General features: G+C 36.9%; 1 protein-coding gene across 1 annotated transcript in view; it reads left to right on the top strand.

Moving 5' to 3' along the window:
* Nucleotides 1-23479, top strand: part of PRKG2 (protein kinase cGMP-dependent 2) — a 103009-nt gene that overhangs the window by 40005 nt on the left and 39525 nt on the right. The window contains exons 6-13 of the mRNA XM_061191524.1: nt 1424-1487; nt 8612-8689; nt 10301-10395; nt 13378-13446; nt 17491-17589; nt 18941-19094; nt 20979-21115; nt 23329-23418. Of these exons, the coding sequence (XP_061047507.1) occupies nt 1424-1487; nt 8612-8689; nt 10301-10395; nt 13378-13446; nt 17491-17589; nt 18941-19094; nt 20979-21115; nt 23329-23418 (786 nt within the window). The remainder of the gene's footprint in view (nt 1-1423; nt 1488-8611; nt 8690-10300; nt 10396-13377; nt 13447-17490; nt 17590-18940; nt 19095-20978; nt 21116-23328; nt 23419-23479) is intronic.

Here is a 23479-nt window from a genome sequence, read left to right as displayed (position 1 = left end):
TTCTGGTTAACCCTTTTACCTTTTCATCCATAAGGAGACATATTAGAGAAATACATTTCTCTTTGTTTCATAATATACAGTAAGCTCTTTTCCATTTACATCTTTTTATCATGAAGTATCTGACATGTATCAAATGATACATAGTACATATGTAAGTTACAATAACATAATAACAAAGTGAGCCCCATTAAGCTACGGCCCAGCCTAAGTAGACAGTTAGCAATGTTGTTGGCATTCTCATTTGCTCCCCTATGTCATTTTCTAGCCTTCCTTGGGGTACCTCCTCTCCTTGGAGTAGTCTGTATTCTGAAGTTTGGTAATCGTAACCTTGCTATTCTTTATTATTTTGCCTGTAGCTTGGTTTAGCCTATTTTTGAACTTTACAAAATTGGTGTTATTTTTGCAAGTCAGTTTTTTCACTCAATACATTTTTTAAGGTTCATCTACTTGGTTAGTGCAGTCATTTCTCCTGTTGTAGAGTTCTGTTATCTGACTCGACCACAGTTCATTTATCTGCTCTCCCATTGGGCATGTTCCAGTGTTTTGCAATTACAAATGATTCAGATGCAGACATTCTTAGACCCAACTCCTGGTGCATGTGTTCAAGAATGAGTCTAGAGCTCTCTTTTCAAAACTCAGATCCAATCATGTATTTATGGAAGAGCATCATTTTTTCCTTAGGGGTGTCAAATTTTAGATGGTAAGAAAGAAGTATCTATCTTATAGAAATTATTTCAACAGTCCTGAGTGAAAATGGGTAAAGTAGAAATTTCTCTAAAAGAACAATTTAATCATACTGATGGGTTAATCATACTGAGTGGAATTTTTTGATTTGTTTCAAACAATTTCAGTATTCTATCATTCTCTGTATATTATTATTATCTGTAAAAATGTTCCTATTACATGCCTCTGGCTATCATTAATTTTAAAAGACAGTACAATATGACTAATAATCAAGATCATTTCCATGCTAATTCCTACATTCCCTCCTGGATTCAGTCTTTACTTAATTACAAGGATTTAGATGAAAATCTGATTCTCCTCTGGAAGCAGAGGTCCTCATCCATGCTAATAAAAGAGATATTGAGATGTGGAACACATTTCTGGATGTGATTCACTTCGAAAGCCAACAACAAATGTAATTTTTTTTTCTCCAAAGAAACAAAATTAGATTTTTTTCCTTTCATGGGGTCTTACTATTTTTATTTATTTACCTGTGATAAATGTCTGCTGTTATATGTGATTATATAATTTCATTGTATCTGAAATTCAGTTATTTATGTGTGATATATTTGGAGGTTTACTTTGGAAAAATTAAAGTGCATTATATTTTTTAAATACATGCATAAATCTATGTAGATGTGTATATTTATAGTTTAATTCAGGATGATAATTAAATAAAGGTTTCTTTTTAATTTTGCAGCGTATCCTTGCTGAAGAATTTACCTGAAGATAAATTAACCAAGATCATTGACTGCTTGGAAGTGGTAAGAAATTTTAAAGTAAAAACTATATTTCATTAAAAGATTATATAATCTAGTCATTATTAGCACTGTAAATGATTAAAAAGGAAAAGATGGTGATCACCAGTCCACAGAGACCAGGAGCCTTTTTCTATTGTGAAAACTCACACTGAATTAAGGGGCTGGGGTGGGGTTCGGGCACTCTTCTGAAATATATAAAAGAAAATTGGATTTGCATGTGTAAAGTGACATTTGATTTACATATTTTAATCTTTTTAGTATATTTTATAAAACTAATCTGCCTCACTCAAGAGGCATTTGATTTTCTGCAATTAACATCACAATCCCTTACAGAGTTTTCGTAGTATGAAGGAGTCAGTGATGCATAATTAGGTAATGGAGTAGAGAAAGGGTATATTGGGACTTTCGTGAACAGGCTTCTGAATCAAGCTATGAAACACTCCATACTTGAACACTCTAGGCTATGAAAAGACATTAAAAAACAAAACAAAACAAAAAAAACCCTGTACTTAAGAAGCACTTTACCTATTTTAACATCTAGGGGAAAATGGCGTATTGGAACGTGTTCAAAAATTCATATTAGGCATCACGCAGATGGTTGGTTCTTGTCCGAGACTAGTCAAGTCATTTTGTGAATAATGCTTTTATGACATGTACCTTGGATTCTAATAATATGCATTATACGAAAACCTCTTCAGAGATTAATATTCAAAGTAAATAACCTCTGTCTAATTTTTTTTTGGTGTGTGTGGGTCAGTTTCATTGAAACCAAATTGCTTTTCGGGAACTTAAAGGAGGTAAGGAATAGTAAAGGAGTCAGATGTAGACTTTAAGATTTTATAAAGCTCTTCTCAGTGGGAGACAAAAAATACCCTGCAAGACTGATTGTTGACAGATTCATGCCTCTGTCAATCTCAATATACAATGTAAACTAATACCTGTTGAGAAGGGAGCACCAACCATTTTATCCTTAAGTGTAAGTGACACCAGGAATGTTTCCATTTACAATTCATGGAACCCATCCAGCGGTTTATCAAGGACAGGCCATGATGACACAGTGCCTGGCCTTGTGTCTCCAGAGCGTTCAGATATGAAGTCATTTTCAAGAGGACTGCTTGCCCTGCATCTCTTGGGATTTTCTCAGTGTAACATAACCCAATCACAGATGTTACAAATTAATAATTCATCCTAATTTCTGAGTGTTTTTTTTAAAGCTGGAGAGGCCCTATATTTTTTTGTTAACCGAGGAAATCTGTTTTTAATATAACACTAATAGAGTAGACTCACCAGGGGGGAATTCCATGCTGACAGAAAATATTAAAATTTAGTATCATTAAAAATAAATGGTAAATTAGACATATTTATAGTAGCCACAGGCAATAGCTACAGAATATATAGATGGGGGCTCCAACCTAGTATTAATTAACACACAATTCGAATTTGAAAGTCTCATCTTTTAAAACACCCTAGAAGGCTTTATTATATATTAGCATTTGCAGACAGCAGCGTGGTTTATAAAGGGCTCTTTATTCATACCTGGCAAACAAATGTGTCTCTGTAATGTGTGAAAATTCACAAATTCGAAAGTGATTAACAAGGGAGTAATGGGATCTATTTAGCGCCTAAGAAAAGCACATAATTTACCAGCATAGCTTGGACTAATGACCCATCAACCGGGTCCTGACCACAGCCAATCACTAATGCATTGGAGTTATGACAGAGCACCTGCTGAGCTCCAGGGCCAGCTGTCCCACAAACTGGCTCCATAATCTTCGAGAAAAACAGGCTGAATCTGGCATGCTATTTAGGAGTTGATTTGGGGTGGTTTTAAGTTTTTGTGCAGGGGGCGGGGAGGGAGTATCAGAATTTCCCATCACCAAGCAGGTGGTCTGATGTGTTTGTTAAGACTTGTTTGTTGAAGTCCTAGACCACATGGCCCGAATGTGCAGTGTTCCAACAGCATTTCTTGCTTTAGCATAAATCACCCAAAGTGTTCAGTTCTGGAGGCAGACATTGCCTTTAAACCTCTTCTCGTGGTTTAATGGGAAAAAGAGGGTGGGAAAAGTAGCAACATATTCACTGGTGCACTTTAAGAGTTAACCAATGAACACCCTAAAGCATAACACAGATTCCAAATGCAGTGTGACTATTAATGATAATGAAAATGACAATGTGACTTCTGTACCTGGCAGTTGTGTAGTACGGAAGACAAGAGTGGGAAGAATTTCTGTTTCTACTCTCAGTGAGAGATCCGGGAAGCCTGGGATTTGACTGTGTGGTGGATAGAAAAGTTACCGAACTCTTTGTTACAAAGATTTGGTATTTGACCCAGTGACCCTCTGCACTGCCACTCTGACATGGCATCTTTCATGAAACTGGAGCTCTAGTGGGAGTGGGGCTAGGGTGGGGAATGTGAAATGTCCTTGTCCTTAATCAGATCACCAGTGATGCTGCTTGAAAGGCAGATTCCCAGATACTACCTCACACTTACTGAATCAGAAACTCTGGGGTAGGGACCCGGAAATCCACATTTTAACATTTTAACAATACGATTCTTCAAGTTTAAAGTTATGAATTGAATACATATATTTAGGGTTTTCCATAGTCTGCCTCCTTTAGTCACAAGTTTTCCATTTTTCATCATTTTTTGAAAGTCTAGTCTTCCTTTCTTATAGTTCCTGCTAACTCTTGCATAAGCCAGAGGGTTTTTCTCATTTTAATGGTTACATCTAGAACCATAAAAAAGTTGAGATAATTGTGGATTTTGCCAGTTTATGGACCTGTTCATTAAAGGGGGGGCAGCTAGGTGTCCTAGGAAGTTAGCTAGTCCAAAGTCTGGAGATTAGGGTTTATGGTCAAGCCTCTGTCCCTCGCAGCTGTCAGTTAATTGTGGTGGGCATCATCTCGTCTATAAAATAAGAGGGTGCTGGCTCACATCTCTACGGGCTGTCTCAGTGTTTCAGTTACAAAATTCTGTACAGTTGGCTCACCCAAATGGAGGAATTTCTGTTGATTTTCATTTTTTAGGCTCCGGTTCCTTAGAAATAAGCAATCAGATACTAAATTATGCTGGAATGGTTGATAGGGTCCACCTGATCCAGGTGTGTTTGCTTTAAATTTTCTAAGGTGTTTTAACTACTGTACTTGGACAAACAAAAATAGCTGGTAACAAACCCCAATAAATGTATACAGTTTTTTAAACAATCAACTTAGGGACATGGTCACATGATGCAGGGTTTGTGTGTGTGTGTGTGTGTGTGTGTGTGTGTGTGATCATACATCTGACTGTGTTTCATCAATTCTTCTTTGTGATGAAGATTTCTAGCCGCACACTAAAGAAACTAAGGAAATCATAGGCTTGCTTCTTTGTCTTCGTCCTCCATCACCTTAGATTTTAATTCTGGTTTCATATATTCTATTTACAGGCACTCAGGCTCTATCTATCATTTTGTTAGCTTCATAGAATGAGCATTTTCTTTACATGAAAAACTCTTTCCATCTTTAGCAGTTGCTGATGTATGGTTTTCTTCTTCTTTTTTTTCCAGTGTATGGTTTACTTTTAACCTCTGTCTCTCAGTCTGCCCTGGAATTGATTTCCTAACTTTCCTTTTTGCCATATACTAAGTACCTACTCTCAGTGTTTCTAGATATCTTCTTTTTCAGACTGTGGGACACAACTCATTAGTAGGTCATGAAATCAATTTAGAGGAACACTTTAAAAAAATATCAGAGTAGTAATCATAAGTATTGTTTAGATATGTTTCAGTTTTATACAAATATGTGTGTGCACGCTCACATGTGTGTATGTGGGTGTATATGTAAAATATATTTCTTACTGTAGGTCAGGGTAAAAACTGCTTGAAAACCATCGCTTCACAGGGTAGGGTCTATGGCTTCTTAGTCCTCTAAGGGACCCCTTTGCAATGTAACCACAGGACAATAAACCACACTGTTTGCAGTTCTCTTTTTGGTCTTGGTGACCACCCTGGCTAGACTGGCTGCACTCCCCAGTTGACAAACACTGGCTAGTCTGGCATCGTAGCCAGTACTTACCACTATATATTTTTGGTCTGATCTACATCCACAGCCTTTTCTGATCTATGAAGTTACCGTCAACACACTGGGAGGTATTATTTATCTTCCTCCCATGGTTTTGGGTGACAAAGACTCATCCCTGGGAAAAATACCACTAGGAAGCTTGCCCCTTAAGGAACAACAAAGCTCTTTCTCAGTGTTCCCTTTCCAGCTTCTGTCTTTTGGCTTATCCGACCGACAGAAATTAAAGCTGCACATCTGCACAGACCAGAGGCTGTATAATAACTGAAGAACAGCCTATAAGCAGTTCAAGAATTCTCCAGATTCCTTCTGCTTCGTATGGGTAATGGGGACTGAGATTGAGATAGGAACAGGAGAGCCTGAGGGGCAGACCGCCTCGCCTGAAACTGGAACGTCTACCGTGACCCTAGCAGTTCTAGTAAAGAGAATTGAACATTAACTATATCATGAAGACTCCTGGACTGCGGTGTCATGGTCACCCACTTAACCTTTGCGGGTCACAGTCATCTCAATGGTAAAATCGCACTTGAATCGAGTGAAGGTTTGTGATAGAGTGATAATGAGAAAAAATAGAGAGTTGGAGTAAGCAGCTTGTGATGTAAAAACTCAAAATATTATTTTCCAAGTAGAACAGAAGCATGTTTCTTGCTCACATAACAGTCCAAGGAGGATGGTCCTAGGTGGCTATGCAGAATCCTTCAGGAACCCAAGCTGATGGCTACTCTGCCATCTTCCACATGGTCCCTCTCCCAAGATTTCTCTGGGACATGCCGTTACAGGGGCACAAGTATGAAGGCACGTGTCTGGAATGGTTCATGGGCCTGGCATGGAAGTGGCATACATGGCTTCTGCTCAGACTCTTTTAGCTAGAAGTTAACCACGTGGCCACAGCTAACAGCAGGGAGGCTGGGGAATGCACTTTACCTGTGGAAGACATTGATGACCAGCTCACAGACTCTTTCACAGGAATTAGCAGTCACCAGGTGACTATCCCACCTAGTCCTCACACATCGTTAGGTGTGGTAGGTCATACCATCTTAATTTTACAGAATAGGAAACCGAGGTCCAGAAGATTTAAGTAACATCTAAGCAAACCATTCTCATCCTCCCCCTTAACATGGCAGTCATTAATTGAGTATTTACTACATTTCAGGTGCTTTTAATGCATCAAAAATTAATTGTCTTTAATTGACTTGGGTTGATAGGCAAAAATGGACCCCCTCCAAAGTGTCCACATCCTAAACCCTGGAATGCATAAATGCGTTATGTTACATGGCAAAAGGATCTCTGCAGATGTAATTAAGGTTTGGGACCTTAAAATAAGGGAGATTATCTTGGACTATCTAGGTGGGTCAAGTATTATTACACGGGCCCTTAAAAGCAGAGAATTTTCTCTGGCTGGAATCAGAGAGATGCAGCAGAAGTGGAAGTCAGAGAGATTCCAAGTGTATGAAGAATTCCATGTGCCCTTACTGGTTCTGAAATATCGGGGGCTCCGTGCGAGGACAGGAGAGAAGTCTCTGGGAGCTAAGGGGGCAGCCCCCAGCTCACAGCCATCAGGGAAATGGGACCTTATCCTACAACCGCAAGGAACTGAATTCTGCCAACAACCTGATTACACTTGAAAGCAATTTTTCCCTGGAGCCTCCAGAAAGGAACACAGCCCTACTGACACCTTGACTTCAGCCTTGAGAGACCCTGAACAGAAATTCAGGTGAACCACGCCGTGCCTGGACTCTCTGACCCACAGAAACTCAGATAATAAATGGGGGTAGTTTCAAGCCACTAAGTGTGTGTGGTTATTTGTTACAGCAGCAATAGAAAACTAATGTGCTTATCTTCTCTCAATCTTTGAGTGTAAATGTTCTTATTTGAATTTTCTGGATTGATGAAAGTGAAATTCAAAGCAGAACTGAGATTTGACTCTAGATTTCTATGGCTTCAAAGTGCTTTTTCCCCTGAGATATTCTGCTTCCTTCCATGAGATGTTGAATGCCTTGTAAAATGTACATAGTGCTATGCAAATAAAAGGTAAGTTTATTAGTATTAAGAGTAATGTTTATTCCATAAATGTAAATATGTTTTAAGAGTAAATGACCAAAAAAGATACTGAACTACAGCAGACACAAAAGTAGTTTTGTTTGGATTTTATTTTCAAGTCTAAAGTAAAAATAAGAGAGAGCTATTGTGTTGTTCTTTATGCCTTTTACGAAAATTAAACAAGCCCATTTTTGTTTGTATAAATAATTAAGAGATCCATTTTAGTTCTATGACTTTGTGGCAATATCAAATTAAAGCAAAGTAGGGATGGAAAGTTTAATCCATCTTTTATTTTCTAAGAGACTGAATTGCTTTTTGGTTTGACAGATGGATGAATTACTTTTCCCTGCCAAGAATTCTCTGATTACACACACCTATATGTGGGAAACGAAGAAATAAGTGACAGTTTAGGATTCCATGAGGTTAAACTTTGTTGAAAAACAGAATTTACATGTAAAAATTCTGATGTCAACCTTTCATGATGATAAATCTTTGGAAAGAATCCATATGAAAGAGCTCCTTACTGTGTATGTAGAATTTTCCCAACCATTGCTCTGAAAGAAATTAGGAATTGAGGCTGATATTCCTCATATCCATTGAGGATGATATTTTCAATTTATTAGATAATGTTTGTCCTTTTTCTAAACTCTAGCGCCAGTTTCAGACTGTTGCAGATCACTGAAGAGTTTATATTTAGATTATTTGGGTGAAGCCCACCTGTGGATCGGTGATAATTGCCTTGCTCTCGTTTCTCTTTGTGTCTTCAGTGTCCATGCTTGAAATTCATTATTCCAGGTGAATTATTTTTTGCCATGAAAGATAAACATAAATGCAGATAAACAAGCAAAAGTCTCCTTACTTTTTCATGGTTTAAGACTACAATGTTTAAGAAGATTACAATTACAATAAGCAAAAAATAACAGAAACAGGTGTGGAATGCTCATTTCTAAGACACCAGGAGTTCTATTTCATTTGTGTCATCCGAACATCTCCGCTGCATCTAACTTTTTCTTTTTCTCTCATCCCCATAGGAATACTATGACAAAGGAGATTACATCATTAGAGAGGGCGAGGAAGGAAGTACCTTTTTCATTTTAGCAGAAGGAAAGGTAACTATTAGTTAAAGCTTACTTAAAGTAAATCAAAGAATCGTATCAAATCTGTTGGCCATAAACGCAGCAGTGTTCTTCATTGCAGCCTAAGCCCTCTGTCTGCAGTGACCAGTTAAAGGAACTTCTGCTCAGAAGAGTCCTGGGGAAGTGGCGGGGGGCGGTCTGAGCACTGGCTTTGGGCCCACAGGAGACTTGTCATGGGTTCCAGCTGATTTAGTAATTTCTTAGTGACCTTAGTCAGGTCACTTGGCTTTCTTTGGATGTCGTTTCATTGTGTATAAAATGACTGGACTATTTCTAATAATCCAATGAGTGTGTGATTCTCAGCCCAAGGGTCTAAGATCAAGGGCTGGAACATTTCCCCATCCCACTGATAGGACAAACAACAGGTGGAAGAGAATGAACTAGACAATTGAGGACAGAATGATCAGGCATCAAGCTGTAGAACAATATGGCTCAGAACTTCAATTTGTACACTATTGCTCAAGTTGACTTAGATGCTGATGAAAATTTTATGCTAATATAGACAATAGATCTTTTTTTTTACCTAGATGTTGAGTGGATAACATGTTGCTGGTTATTCCCAGCTTGACACTTTACAGTGTTCCTCAGAGACAAAAAGCATTTGTGGAATATTGATGGAAAGATAAAATCTTGAGCACCTGTGTCTATAAACTGTCAGATTTTTACAAATGCTCTTTCTTCCATGGAAGAGTTTATCATCAGAGAATCAGACACTGCCCTTTGTAAACTGGTTTGTGGTTGAACTTTGAACTGGGCCCCCAATGATGGAAAAAATGTTTTTAACATAATAGTTTCAGAAACTCTTCAGCACTCAGACCACTTTTTAGCATTTCTCCTCAACCTGGACCTCATGCTTTGAAAGAATTCTGGTTAATAAACAAATTGCATTTATCATTTAAAAATTTTTAAATTTATTGTGATTTCCATAAGCGCTAACCAGAATTTCTAATCAGAATGATGCAGTCCTTCTTACCATGTTGAACTGGAATAATTCTAGCCACAAAAAGGAATATTGAAGTTTTTGTTTGGCTCTGCTCTGGGGGTTCTTGAACCTTCCTGGGCTGTGGATCGCATTGGGACTCTCATAAAAGTTGTGGACCCTCCTCCATATCCACATTTTGCCTTCAGTTTTAGAGGGTACACAGGAATCAACCAGTCAGTCATGGACATGAGATTTAGAACTCTTGATACTGAGTCTTATTCTTGATTGATTTGTCAACTCCATTTGGCTTTTTGAAAAAATAAAGTTCCTACAGGACCATTATTATTTGCTTTGAGCATACTTAGGAAGGAATAACTGGATTCACGTAAAAAATTATAACTTTGAGTGGTGAGGTTTGGATGGAGAAGCTTCCTCTTATAAAAGGTGGATTGTGTTAAATCACAGGATTTTCTAGTCCATCCAAATGAGGTGACTATAGTTAGATTGTCATAACTACTGCAAAATTAAAGCAAAGGCTTTAATTTTTCCTTGTTGAGTCAAGTTTATACAGAACAGGAGGGTCTGGTTGAATGGGTATGTGTTCAGATTTTCCTTATTTTCTTCTCTCTCTCTCTTTTCTTAAATTATTTGACATCATTTAGGTAAAAGTCACCCAGAGTACTGAGGGCCATGATCAACCACAACTGATAAAAACTCTGCAGAAAGGAGAATATTTTGGAGAAAAAGCTCTTATCAGGTGAATCCATGAATTTATATTCCATACTTAAATAATTCTTTGGTTGTTTTGCATGTGCACCTACCCGTTGAGAGTTGTCAAACTGAGCTACCAAATTAATGGCAGCCATTATCCAGGAAATAAACAAAATTTTTAAACTGAATTCTTAAAAAATTCATTGTTAAGCAGGAAATAAGTATACTAATTTTGCACAGGAAATAATTTAGAAAGTCTTAAGTCTGTTGGTGAAAATAAAATTGGTGTTCTCTTAGAATTTTTAGTTTAAAAGAGAAAGAAATTAAAGACATGAAATTTTTAATTTTCCCATAAGAGTGAGTTTTTATATTCTCAAGGTTTGAAATATTGTCCTGTTTTACCCTTTAAGAAATGATCAAATAATGACTTTACGTATTATTTGTGTTTTTAAATCATTATGTCAAAGGTAGTATTTTCTTAAGAATTTTTATTGGCTCATTTTGCAAGCTTTAGAAACAACTCAAAATAGTGTATTTGACATTTCTACCTGAACCTTAGGCCTTTTGAGATATGAGTTTATTTACTGTTGATCTAAGTTATGGAAGAAACATTTGTAAAGATTAATCAAATTGCTTCCTGGAACTCAGAAAACAACCTCAAGTCTGAAAAAAAATTTTCTTAAATATAAATAACTTTATAAAAATTCAAGTTAGAATTTTGAGCAACACACTCTTTTTTGGAGTTACATATGTTTTTAAAGGAATACTTGAAATTAATTAAGAAAGCACTTAAAATTTATGTTATTACTAAATGCTTTTTATTTCATATTTATGCTTATAAAAATGAGTAGTGTGTCTGCTCATTTTTCTTCCTTTTTAATTTTTGTCTGTGAAGCCCTAGTTCTGCTGATTTACATGTCAGGATTACATTTTAAGTACAGAGCAAAGAAAAAGTGTTCATATATTACCTGAAGACAAATTTGATTCTTTAAAAATCATAAAGCTCTTATTTTTTAAAGAAATACTTAAAAAACTACTTAATCCTAGTAAGTTAAGTTATAGCTATTTTGTAAACAATTTAAAAATTGAATTTAAAGACAAGTTGAATTTTTATTTCCCATTTTCTAGCTGGTAATGAACTTGTTTCAATAACAGGGAAATTGTCCTCTTTTGTTTGCTTATTTGTGACAGAATATGAATTTGTTCATGTAATGCAATCATGTAATACCATTATTCAAGACTTTAATGTATTTGTTCTTAACATTAACACATTATTTTTCTCATACCTTCAAGCAAAACTATTAAAGTTTGAAAGTGCAGAGAAATTATTTATAAATGCACTATAGACTCAAAATAGCTCTGGAAAGGAAATATGCTGTCTGGTTATGCTGGATCTGAAATAATTTGTGCTCCCTGTTGCAACCAGCCAATTACAGTGTTTTCCCATGAGAAACATGGGAATTTATATTTGATAAAGACACAACTCCCCAAAGCATTTAAAATGTAAAGCTAAAATCAATGAGGAGGAGAGTTGGATACAAATATTTTTACATTTTTGTGCATTTTTATGCTATCACTTTTTAGGGCCACTGACTGTGACTCAATGTTCCTTATATTCTGTGTATTTTCCATGTATTTCCATTAAATAGTCCCAGGAGTTCTTTCATCATTTTATGTGCAAAAATAAATCCATGGCACTTACACAGTTATTATGAAAGAAACAGATGTGTATTTGTAAACATCTAATACTTGTGCACTGTTTGCAGAGAATATTCCTAGTCAAAATCATGACACTGACAAGTGAAAGGGATGCCATACCTCTTTTTTTTTTTGAACTAACAAAGCAAATAGCTTACCCATATCCAAGATCATATCATATAGATATCTACACACATACAAGTTGAGTGTAAACTACCCAGCTCCCAACTCAAAAGCATATCAAGCTGAAATGTTTCACCAGTGTCTTCTAGCAAGGATCCTGTAAACTCGGGAGGGACTGTAGGTTATGTCAGAAGGTTTCTGGATGCCAGCTATGTGGATGGGGGAACCTCTCTGGAATGAGAGATGGGCTGCCAGGGTTTTCCCTGTCCCATCGCTAAAGGAAGATGAAAGAACTATACTTCTTGTGATGCTGTTTTCGATGAAGTTGCTTAGAGCAGTCTTAATATGATTGCTGCTCCAAGTTACCTTAAATAAATCTCAGAGCACTGAGTACCATATGGATGTACCTTTTTTTCAGGGTCTTTAGTTTGTAACTAATAGAGGGAGACAACTAACATAAATAAAGGTCTCTAAAGAAATACTTTACCTGGTGTTTGACCCGTTGGTATTCATTAGGTAATTAAATTTACCATCATTAGATCATATGCCGTAATTCATTGTATCTAAGGGGATTATTGTAAGATGCACTATTACATTATGTACCCCTGAGAAAGAAAGACAGTGCTATTAATTACACTATGACTCATCGTCAATTGTAAGGCATGCTCTGATTTCAGAGATTTTAGTGGAAAATGTACGTCTTAGACTATGAAATGAAAGATTTTACTATTTCTTTAATTCACTGGGTGATATGACACTAAAAACACTTTCTTAAGGTTTTATTCCTGACTGGTTTGTTAGAAGTTAATTACTTCAATGTTTTTCTTATAAATTTCCTTGATCAGTTCATTTCAATTTTGGCTGCTTATTGATTAGCAATTCCTGTTTGATCAGAGTAAGGCTATCTTATTCGGGCTGACACAGAGCGCAGAATGAAATTCCATACACAGTTGCACTCACTGATTCCTTTACATTCCAGTGCATTTAGCTTCTTCTCCTCTGGATTCCTTGTGTGCATGCCCTTTATTAGGACACATTTCAAATCCTTTTTTTGGGAAGGGGTAGAGTATACATTATGATTTTTAAAAAAAAGCATAATCTTTGGAAGGTTTAAGTGACGGTGTTTCATACCAGTAGCAGATTTCCCTAATAAAAATGGATATTTAATTTCTCACTAGAAAATTGACTTTCCTGTTTTTGTCTGCAGTGAAGATGTCAGATCAGCTAACATTATTGCTGAAGAAAATGATGTTGCATGCCTGGTTATGGATCGTGAGTGAGTATACTGATGTTGTCGGAGAATGCAGGCTACTGCCACCTTTGAAGACTTGGCCTTCTGTTACTACAAGGGCCCATCTGTCTTCCCTTTCATCACCACTTGGAAACGCTGGCCAATCCTCAGCTGCGAGTACATTCTATTAAAATTCATGGGAAGGAACTGGGCCTTCTGATCTGAATCTGTCTGTGGCAGTGGCAGATGCTGGCAGGCTAAATATTTTGTGTGCAGGGTTTGTACATAAATATCAGCAATAGACTGGTTTAAATTCTGCATCTTACGGAGAAATAAGCTTATTAGTACTCTCATGGATTTTTCCCCATACAATGTAGTGAACAATTTCATAATTTATTTGCTAAAATGCTCTAAGCCGTCGAAAACCTCTCTCTCTCAAAATATAAAATGTTCATTAGCTAGATGTATTTCCAGAGACGTTTTAATTTAATGTTTGTAGTAGTTTGCAAAAGATGTGTGTCAATATTAATCTCTAAATGTCTGAGGTTATTTTTCAGAATATTTCATTTTGTGTCCTTAACTCACTTCACATCAAATTTGAATCTGACTCCTTGGATCTCTCATTAATCAGTTGAATATTTATTGACTATCTAGATATAAAAAAGGAAATTCAAATATACCGAAACTAGGCCATTGTCTGACAAAAGCCATGTATAGTCAAAAGAAATAGGGCATACTCGTATGAAATATTAACAAAAAATAGTAAAATGACAATAGGTATCACAAGAGTATGTAGATGATTGCTAATTGAATACAACATTTATTGAACATAGAATCATAGAGATTTAGAGCTGGAAAGAACTTTGGAATATTTTACAAAATCTTTTTATTATGGAAAATTTCAAACATATTAAAAAATAGGATGATATTATGGACCCCATCATGCAAGCTCAAGAATTATCAATTAAAGCCTTATCTATACCACTTCGCCATCCTCTCCCTGCCTTCTACACACTATTTGCAAGCAAATTCCAAACATAAAATTATTTCATCTATGAATTTTAGTAGCATCTCTAAAAGCTAAGTATTATTTATAATACATGACCACAATAACATAACATGCCTAAAAACTTACCAATTCCTTCTTTCTTTATTATTTTTTAATTGAGGTGTAATTGACACATAACATTATATTAGTGTCAGGTGTACAACATAATGATCCAATATATGTATACATTGCAAAATGATCACTACAATAAGTCTAGTTAGCATCCATCACCACACATAGGACAATAATTCTTAGTATCACTTTGAGTTACTTTAATCTTTCCCTTACAGATAAAAAAAGTAAGTTCAGATCAGTTAAAGAATTGCCCCAACAGTGTCATCTGTGATGGAGCAGGGGCTCCTGCCCAGGTCTCCCAGTGCCTTTCAGCAGTCTTTCCACCATGCCATTTGGTTCCCATAGCATGTGTTCAGAAGGGAAGCAATCACAATACTGTGAAGTGGGAAAAGTTTTACTTTATTTTTTAAGTGTGGAAATGGGGCTTAAAATTCACAGGAGTTTTCTAGGCAAAGAGGAAATGTGGAAGTCTCTCCAGGTGAAGTAAACCTTAAAAACAAAGGCATAGGGCTAGGAAGTGCAAAGCTTGTTCAGATGAAGGTAATCTTTGGTGGCAGCTCTCAAATGGAAAATATATTGATATGGTATTGCCCTGGCAATGCATTGTTTTGTATATGAGTTCCTTAAAAATATATGCATGCACTAAATAGCATTAACGGTGTGGTAAAATCTTATAAATTGCTTCAAAATGCAAGGACTAAAAACAGGATAGAAAGGAAGAACCCCTCCCCCTTTTCTTTATTATAATCACATAACCAAATATTTATACAATATCTCATGTATTCATAATCCATGTAAAGGATGCAATGGTTTTTATAGAGTTTATAAATTATTTGGAAGTTTATAATTTTAAAATGCTTAATTTACATGTGCATAGTTGAGATTCTTATAACATAGAGAGTACTGTCCTGTTAGACGCAATGAGACATTAAAAGTTACATGAATTTATTCTGCGCATAAGAGAAACTGAATATCAGGTATGACTGGGTTGATCTACATCCTGGATTTCCTGGGACAGTTCTGATTATTCCAACATGTTTATGATTGGCACTCCCCTTCACTCTGGAAAACATTCAGTTTGAATGATAAATTATATGATCATCGTAGCTATCACTTATAAAGCTAGATTAAGATCCCGTAATAATTCTCCCGTAGTACCCTTACATCATTGTTCACACTTTATTTGATTGCTTTATTTAACATCTGTCTTCCTACTCTTCTGTTTCCTCATGAGGACAGAAACATTTACTTTGTTCTCTGCTGTTGCTGTGCCAGCATTTGACATAGTCCTTGGCATACAGGAAGCGATCCAGATGTTGGCTGAATAAAGGGCACCATCCTTGCAATGAAATATAGTGGCTGAAAGCCTATGGCTCTTTATTTCTTCTTTCCTAATTCATCATTTTAAAAATGCATACTTGAATGTTACGGCTAGAATGTTGTAGCCGTTTAAACTTTAGTTTGTGGAGAATTTCTGTAGACTGTGACACCAGTGTCACATTTAAAAAAAAAAATTTGTTTACAACAATACTTCAATTAGTTTCATAGCAAGCAAGATAATGGTGACATGTAGAATAAATAAAATCAATGGGATAGGGAGGGTGGGAGGGAGACGCAAGAGGGAGGGGATATGGGGATATGTGTATACGTATAGCTGATTCACTTTGTTATACAGCAGAAACTAACACAACATTGTAAAGCAATTATACTCCAATAAAGATGTTTAAAAAAAAATAAATAAAAACCAAAAAATGAAAGAGACAAAAAAAAAAAAAAGCAAAGTACAAGAAGTATTTCCTTTTACTTGAAAATTTCAACCATTGGGAATTTGAAATTGCATGGCAATACTCTTTTGTTTCTCACTACTGTACAGTAAGCAAAGGACGGTCCACAGAGCAGGGCAGAGAAGAGTGCAGAGTAGATCTGAAGGGGGAAATGGAAAATACCCAGCACAGTGCATAAGATATACTTAATAATGTAAGTATAGGTTGGTGGTCAGTTAAACGTGGGTAGAGGTCTTCAGGGCTAGGCAGGCAGTAAGTGCCAACAGTACGCTAATGAGGTGAACTCTGGTTTGTTAGTTTTGAGGTAAATTTTCATTCCTTTCATTTTTTTGTGTCCAGGAGCTTAAGATTTACTGAGGTGATTAAAGCATGGTTTCTAGAAGGATACTGTTTTGTAGTAGGGAAGAGAACTACCCTGAAAATCACGAATCCAGGTAGATTGTCAAGTGTGGGGTGCGGAAAGCACTGGAAGGATAATCCAGAAAATAGGTTTGTTTGGTGAGGAAGGGGATTATTTTTTTCTCATGGGCAGTGCCCTATGTAAGAATTCCCAGAGACAAGGGGCCGGGGACAGGCAGATTGGATGGGACACGTAACAAACCTGTGATCCGTGAGGGTGAGGGAGGTCAGGGGAAGATGCTGGCTAAGCCTCAGACAGGGAACTACTAAGTTAAGGTAAACAATTTGGATTTAATTATGAAGGAATGTGAAATGAGTAGTATTATCTAGAGACAAAGAAGAGATAAACTGTATCCTTGACTTTAAAAATAAATAGCTTAATTAATTTGGTTAAGCAAAGTTAGAAAAATCTGGAACCCATGTAACCTGTTGATTCAGTAAACAGATCATGTAGCCTATTTCCTTTTCACTGTCTTCTTTAAAAAAAAAAAAAAAAAGAACAATATTGGTAAACCTGAACCACAAGGGGGAAAATTACAGAAATGGTGTCTCTTCTCATTGATAGCCTCTTTGCTTTCAGAAACTCAAAGGATTAATTTTATAGCTTCCAATAACTATTCTACAGGTGACAGCAATTTTAATGTAACAAAAATTATTGCAAAACAATTTGCAAAGCTGTGAATAACCATACAAATAGTCTTTTATGAGCTTAAGAAGAATGGCAAGTTGCAATGGTAACTCTCAGTGCTGAGCTTTTTATTTTATCTTATCTTATTCATTTAGAACATTCAACCAAACAGTCGGGACTTTTGAAGAACTCCAAAAATACCTTGAAGGGTATGTGGCAAACCTGAACCGTGATGATGAAAAAAGACATGCGAAGTAAGTGGGGGAATATTTTCCTAAGCCGGATGTGACTTCTGGCAGTTGATAAAGAAGAGGACTGAAGGGTGTGATTTGCTGTGGCGTAACTTTTAGTGTGTTGCCATTAGAAAATTTGGGGGAGTTCTTTTAAATTGTTCTTCCACAAAGAGGATACCATTTGCCTGGTATCCTCTACCAGGATAATAATAGTATGGCTATTATTTTATCAATAAATAGTTTATTTTCGGTGATGAGTAGTAATGTTAGGAAGAAATTTCCTGATAGGGAACCTTGGGAAAGGGATTCTTTACATTGACTGGTGACTTAGTTCAAAAGGACATTAATTCAGAAAGGAAGGCTCTCTTGCCCATGGAAATCAAACAGGAATACCAAGGCATAGCATAGCCCATTCATTCTGATTCCAGGTAAAGAGCTAGGGCTAGAGTCTGGGTTATTTCAAAATATAAGGGAGCTATTATTGCCCATGGTCTTGTGTGTTGGGTTCTAAACGTAGTAATACTGATGAAAATGGTTTTTTGTTTAATAGAAACAATACTTTGTAAAATTAAAATTATTTGAAAATCCTTTGCTAAAACATTTTGTAGAATGAATACTTAAGCATATATTCACCAGATAGTACCATTAAAATTGAAGAGTCAAAAGTTCTAGAAGACCGACCTTTGAGTTAAATTAGAGCATTCAATCAGGACTGCATAAGTTTTTTTTTTTTTTTTTTTTTTCTTGCAGGGAGTATACTTGCAGTTCTTATGCCAAAGGCCTTTTGTAGTGAGAACAATTTATGGATATGTAACCCAGAGCAGTAAACTCTAATTAAAAGAGAATTGAGTATTTCCAAGTAACAATACTTAGACATAAAATATGAACTGTATTTTTCATGTTTCACAAAGCAGTTATTCTGGTTCAGCCAGAGAAATCTTCAAGATCTGACAAAAATAGCAAAATATGGCAAAGATTCTCAGTGTGGAATCCTCCTGTATGTGCAGCAAAGGAAATGGCTCTCTTTTCTGGTTTTATTTCCTCTCACTGATTCTTTGTTTTTTAAACAGCTTTATTGAGATGTATTTCAAATACCACACAATTCACCTGTTTTTACCTCTCATTGATTCAGTTTGACTTTTGTCTATTTTTTATTGTGTGTGAGTATATCTGTTTTTTTACTTGTGTAGTCTATTGTTTTTCTCCCCATATGTAACTGAATCTGATCCTATAAAAGTTGAGATAAGCTCTATGGTAACTATGGGCAGTAATTACTGGCAGAAATAAGACTGTTGTAAGGGTGGAATTTATGTGTGGCATGACCCCTGCTTGCCCAAGGGAGCATATGTAAAGTTTCTCTTATCTCCTACAGGAGATCCATGTCTAGCTGGAAGCTGTCCAAAGCACTCTCTTTGGAGATGATTCAGCTGAAGGAGAAAGTGGCCAGATTTTCCTCATCATCCCCATTCCAGAACCTTGAGATTATCGCAACACTGGGCGTTGGTGGGTTCGGAAGAGTTGAGCTTGTAAGGGGTTTACGTTTCAAGCATCTGAGAGAAGCCTTTTGACTTTCTTTTGTTTTGTATTCCAGTGTATGTCGGAGGAATATATGCATTGTCATTGCTATCTAAACGTTGCTTTGAACAGAAATTGAGAAAGTACACTTTTCACTCTTTATGTTGTATAATAGCAAGTCTGTGCTAGTAACTTATAGTAATATAGCTGCTATTTCAAGCCTCTTACATCACACCCTTTTGTGATTTTTCTTTTTTTCTTGAGGGCAGTTATTGGAGAATGTACCAGTAACCATACCCAAAGGCTACAAAACATAAAATGTGTTTCCTAAGAGCAAAATGTAGGTATACATACGTTCACGATGCATTAACTCTATGCTAAAACAAAGAAGAATGTGTCCAGTGCAAGTGTCATAGAAATGAAATCTTTACTATCATAGCTCCATTTCTTAAACAACTCCCCTGCCATGTCTGTATTTGGCTTTCATTATTCTATTTTTGGGTTGCCAAATTTTCTATCAAAAAAAAAAAAAAAGCTGAATGCAAGGGGATGTTTGAAGAGCAGCCTTCTGTAGTGCTGGTCAGGACAGCTGGGAACTTATGGCCTGATTTCGGCTGCATCTTCCACATCACCACCTCTCTGAGCTTTATAATCAGCTTCCAAAGAGTAGCAGAGCGGTGCTGTCAGATCAAGTGCTCTGAGGAAACGGTAGAATGGAGATCTGTGACCTTACTGAGTAGAGATGGCTCTGAACCCTTGGCAATTACCAAGCCCTTCTTTGCCCAGCAGATTTGTAACAATTCACTGTACATTAACCTTGGGAACTATGCTGGCACTTCCGTCTGCTGGGTGGCCTGGGTGTGAGCAGATCTGAAATGCTGCCAGGAGACTCTGGATAGTACACTTTACACCCAGTCAATACTTGGGTAAGGGGGGAAGAAACGATTTCTTAATAGGCCGAAGAGTATTTGTAGTATTTCTTCTGCCATATGGAGAGATAAGGGAGAGATCCATCTGCTGTATTTTTCATCAAAATCTTGGCAAAAGGATTGAATTAACAATGCTGAGGTTTCTTTTTTATATAGTTAGATAATAATAATTGAAACAATAATTCCACCATTGATTTAAAAGTCATAGGCAGCAGTAAAGGCAACTGTGAGCAAAATGTGGGGTGCAACCATTTCTGCACAGTTTCATTACTTGTCAAATACAGTCTGCTAATGGAGTTTTAAAAGTCTATCTGAATAAATGCTTATTAAATTTTAAAAATTTCCTTTTAAGGGAAAATCCTGTTTGTCCATCTAGAGCATGGTCTCCAATAGAGCTTTCTGTGCTGATGGAAATGTTCAGTATCTGTGTGTCCAGTAGGGTAGCCACTGGCTATACGTGGCTGGAGAGCTTTTGGATCACGCAACTGAGGAACTGAATTTTTAATTTTAATCAATTTAAAATTAAATAACCTTATGCGACTAGTGGCTATTATATTGGATCGTGCAGATATGAATCTTGATTTAATATGTTTTGTTTTGAAACTCAAAGAAGTGACTATTAAGAAAGAACAATTTTTGGCAATTCTGGCCGAAGTTTTTCATGTCACATACTCAAAACTGAAGAGATTTCTAAACATTCAGTCTTCTAACTAGAGTATTTTTCTTGTTTCAATACAAGCATTCTAGAGCCATGTTCCAGATACATGAACTCTTTTGGAAATTACAATGAAAAGGAAGTGTGTACACCTGGATAAAATTCAGTTCCCGGAGGGATAAGTGGTTAAAAGCTTACATGCTATTTAAATGTGAAAGAATTCGAACTCTCATTAGTTAACATGTTTTACCTAGATATTGCAAATCTTTCCTAGTAAGTTCATTTTGAGGGCTTGTTCTCTTCTTCCCTAGGTTAAGGTAAAAAATGAGAATGTTGCTTTTGCAATGAAGTGTATAAAGAAAAGACACATAGTTGACACAAAGCAGCAGGAGCACGTCTACGCAGAAAAGAGGATCCTGGAAGAGCTGTGCTCCCCCTTCGTCGTGAAGTAAGCGAGCGTTTCGCTCCCAGAACTTAGCACCTTAGGCTCTCCTTTTGAGTGTTTCCATGCAAGAGGACAGAGGAGGAAGAGGAGGCCCCGCTCTGAATTCTCCAGCCCAGTCACAGCGATGATACATAAAATGTTAGAAGTTTGAGATCTGAAGTCAAGAGTCCAGATTTTTTTATTCTTGGATAAATCTCAGGAAAGCGTGTGGGGTGTATGTGTGTGTTTGTGTGTGTGCGTGAATATAAAATTATTGTGGCAATAATTTGAACTGCTTATTTAATTCAGACCCAATGCAGAATTTGGGAAGCAAGAATTCATTCAGAACCCCTCAGGGGACGTGCTGCTGTTGAATTTCGACACGAAGTGGCATCTGGACATATTTAGGCTGTTGAGGAGCTGGTCCTAGCAGCGCCTAGATGCCAAAAGGTCCACCTCCTTACAGTCAGTGTTCTTTCTTTAGCTGTCACCAGAGTCTGCAAGAGAAATGCATTATTCTAGGCCATGGCTCTCTTGTGAATTCATGGGTTAGTGGTGTAGGCCAGTTAAGGCATATTTTTTTCTTACCTGTCTTAATGCTCCTGGAGTGTAGCTTTAGAGACTTCTGGGTGATGTAAAGTGCCTCTATAATGAGTAGAATCTATGCTTTTTGATCAAAATGCCTTGAGAGAGTCTTTCTGCCTATCCATATTCTCAGACCCATTTGTTTTCAAGATAAAAAGTGTCTGAACCCAGGCAGTGCTGGCAATAGAGTCATCCAATTATCTTTGTCTGACTCTGTGCCCCTCCCCCCCTTTTTAATCAGTAATTCATTAAAAACTATCATGAGCAGCTTCAGGGCATGGATTAGGTTTTATTCATTTTCTCATTTCCAGCTCTTTGCAAAGTGTCTGGCATAGAGTAGGGCAATAATAATATTAAGAATAAACATTAATGGCAGCACTTACTGTTGAGAAAGTAACATGTGCCAGGCAGTTTTCTAAGCAAAAATTTAAAAAATCTTATATATATTATATATAATATATTTATTTAAAATATGTTGTATTTATATTATAATTTATATTTATTTTATATTATAATATTTATATTGTATATAAAATAAATTAATACATATAATCAATAATATGTAATCAACATGTAATCAAATGAATATATGTATCTCTTATGATCCTCATAATAAAACAGGTAAATGTTATGATTGTCCTCATTTGAACAAAAACAATGAGAAAACTGAGGTTGCTTAGCTAATAAACAGCCAATCAGGGATTCAAGCCTAGGCAGCTTGGATCCAGAGCCCACGCTGAACCACTTACTAGATTACTTCTGCTGTCTGTATGTGATATGGCTGCTCTGCTGTCTGCATTAGCCTGGGCGTGGTGCTAGGGAGATGAGGACATCTCTTGAGTAAGACGCAGAAACTGCTTTCATCCAACGTTGAAATATGGTACCCTGCCCAGATCCCACATCCGCACTGAGGCTTTCATTCCTCCAGCTTTTGGGGGTCTTGCCAGCTGGGGACCCTAGCTCATTCCCTCTCCAGCCGTTGATCTAAGGTGAAGAGAACCACATGGCCCAAGACCATACTGTTTCTCCAGGTACATCCTGCACCCAGTGATGGCAGAGCTCCTTGAAGCTGAGGCTTTTGTAAAATTAGGTTATAGCCCAACTCTCCCTCTGCCCAAGTCTGCTTCCTTCCTCCCCCGTGGATGTTGGTCCCAAGAGCATTCCCCACTAAACTTACTGCTTACAGATTTCTGTCTCAGAGTCTATTTCCTGAGACCAACTAGAGGACATAAGACATGGGCATGAATAAGTGTTAGGCAAGGCAGATCTTAAAGGAGACTATGCAGAGGTCTCTTTGTCTGGGGAGGAAGGAAGGGCCGTATCTAGTAAGTGGGTTAATGAACAGCTTTATCAGGAAGGAGGACCCTGAGCTTGGCCTTGAGGGACGGATAACACTTTTACAGTGAAACTGAGATTAAGAATTCAGTCTGTGGGTAGCGGGAGAGGAGTCCAAGTAAAGGGGTCAACAGGGGCACAAGTACGGGAGGAAGAAAGATCAGAGTGTTCAGGGAGCAGCCCGCTGTAGCCGGAGGATGTTTGGAAGGAGATGAGGACCATCTTCCAAAGTGTTATTGATGATGCTCTGAAGCAACTTGGAAGACGTTTTAAAACTGGGTTTCTAATAATAACTGTGCTTTTCTTTACCTACACAGATTATATCGCACTTTCAAGGACAATAAGTATGTATACATGCTTCTGGAGGCCTGCTTAGGTGGGGAGCTATGGAGTATATTAAGAGACAGGTAATGAAAAAGAATAATAAACAATAACTTTTGTCTCCTCCTGTCTCATCTAAAAGATGCT

Source organism: Eubalaena glacialis, chromosome 5 (assembly GCF_028564815.1).
Source record: "Eubalaena glacialis isolate mEubGla1 chromosome 5, mEubGla1.1.hap2.+ XY, whole genome shotgun sequence".
Lineage (NCBI taxonomy): Eukaryota > Metazoa > Chordata > Mammalia > Artiodactyla > Balaenidae > Eubalaena > Eubalaena glacialis.
Note: the sequence above shows the minus strand (reverse complement) of the source record. Positions and strands in the feature narration are given on the sequence as shown.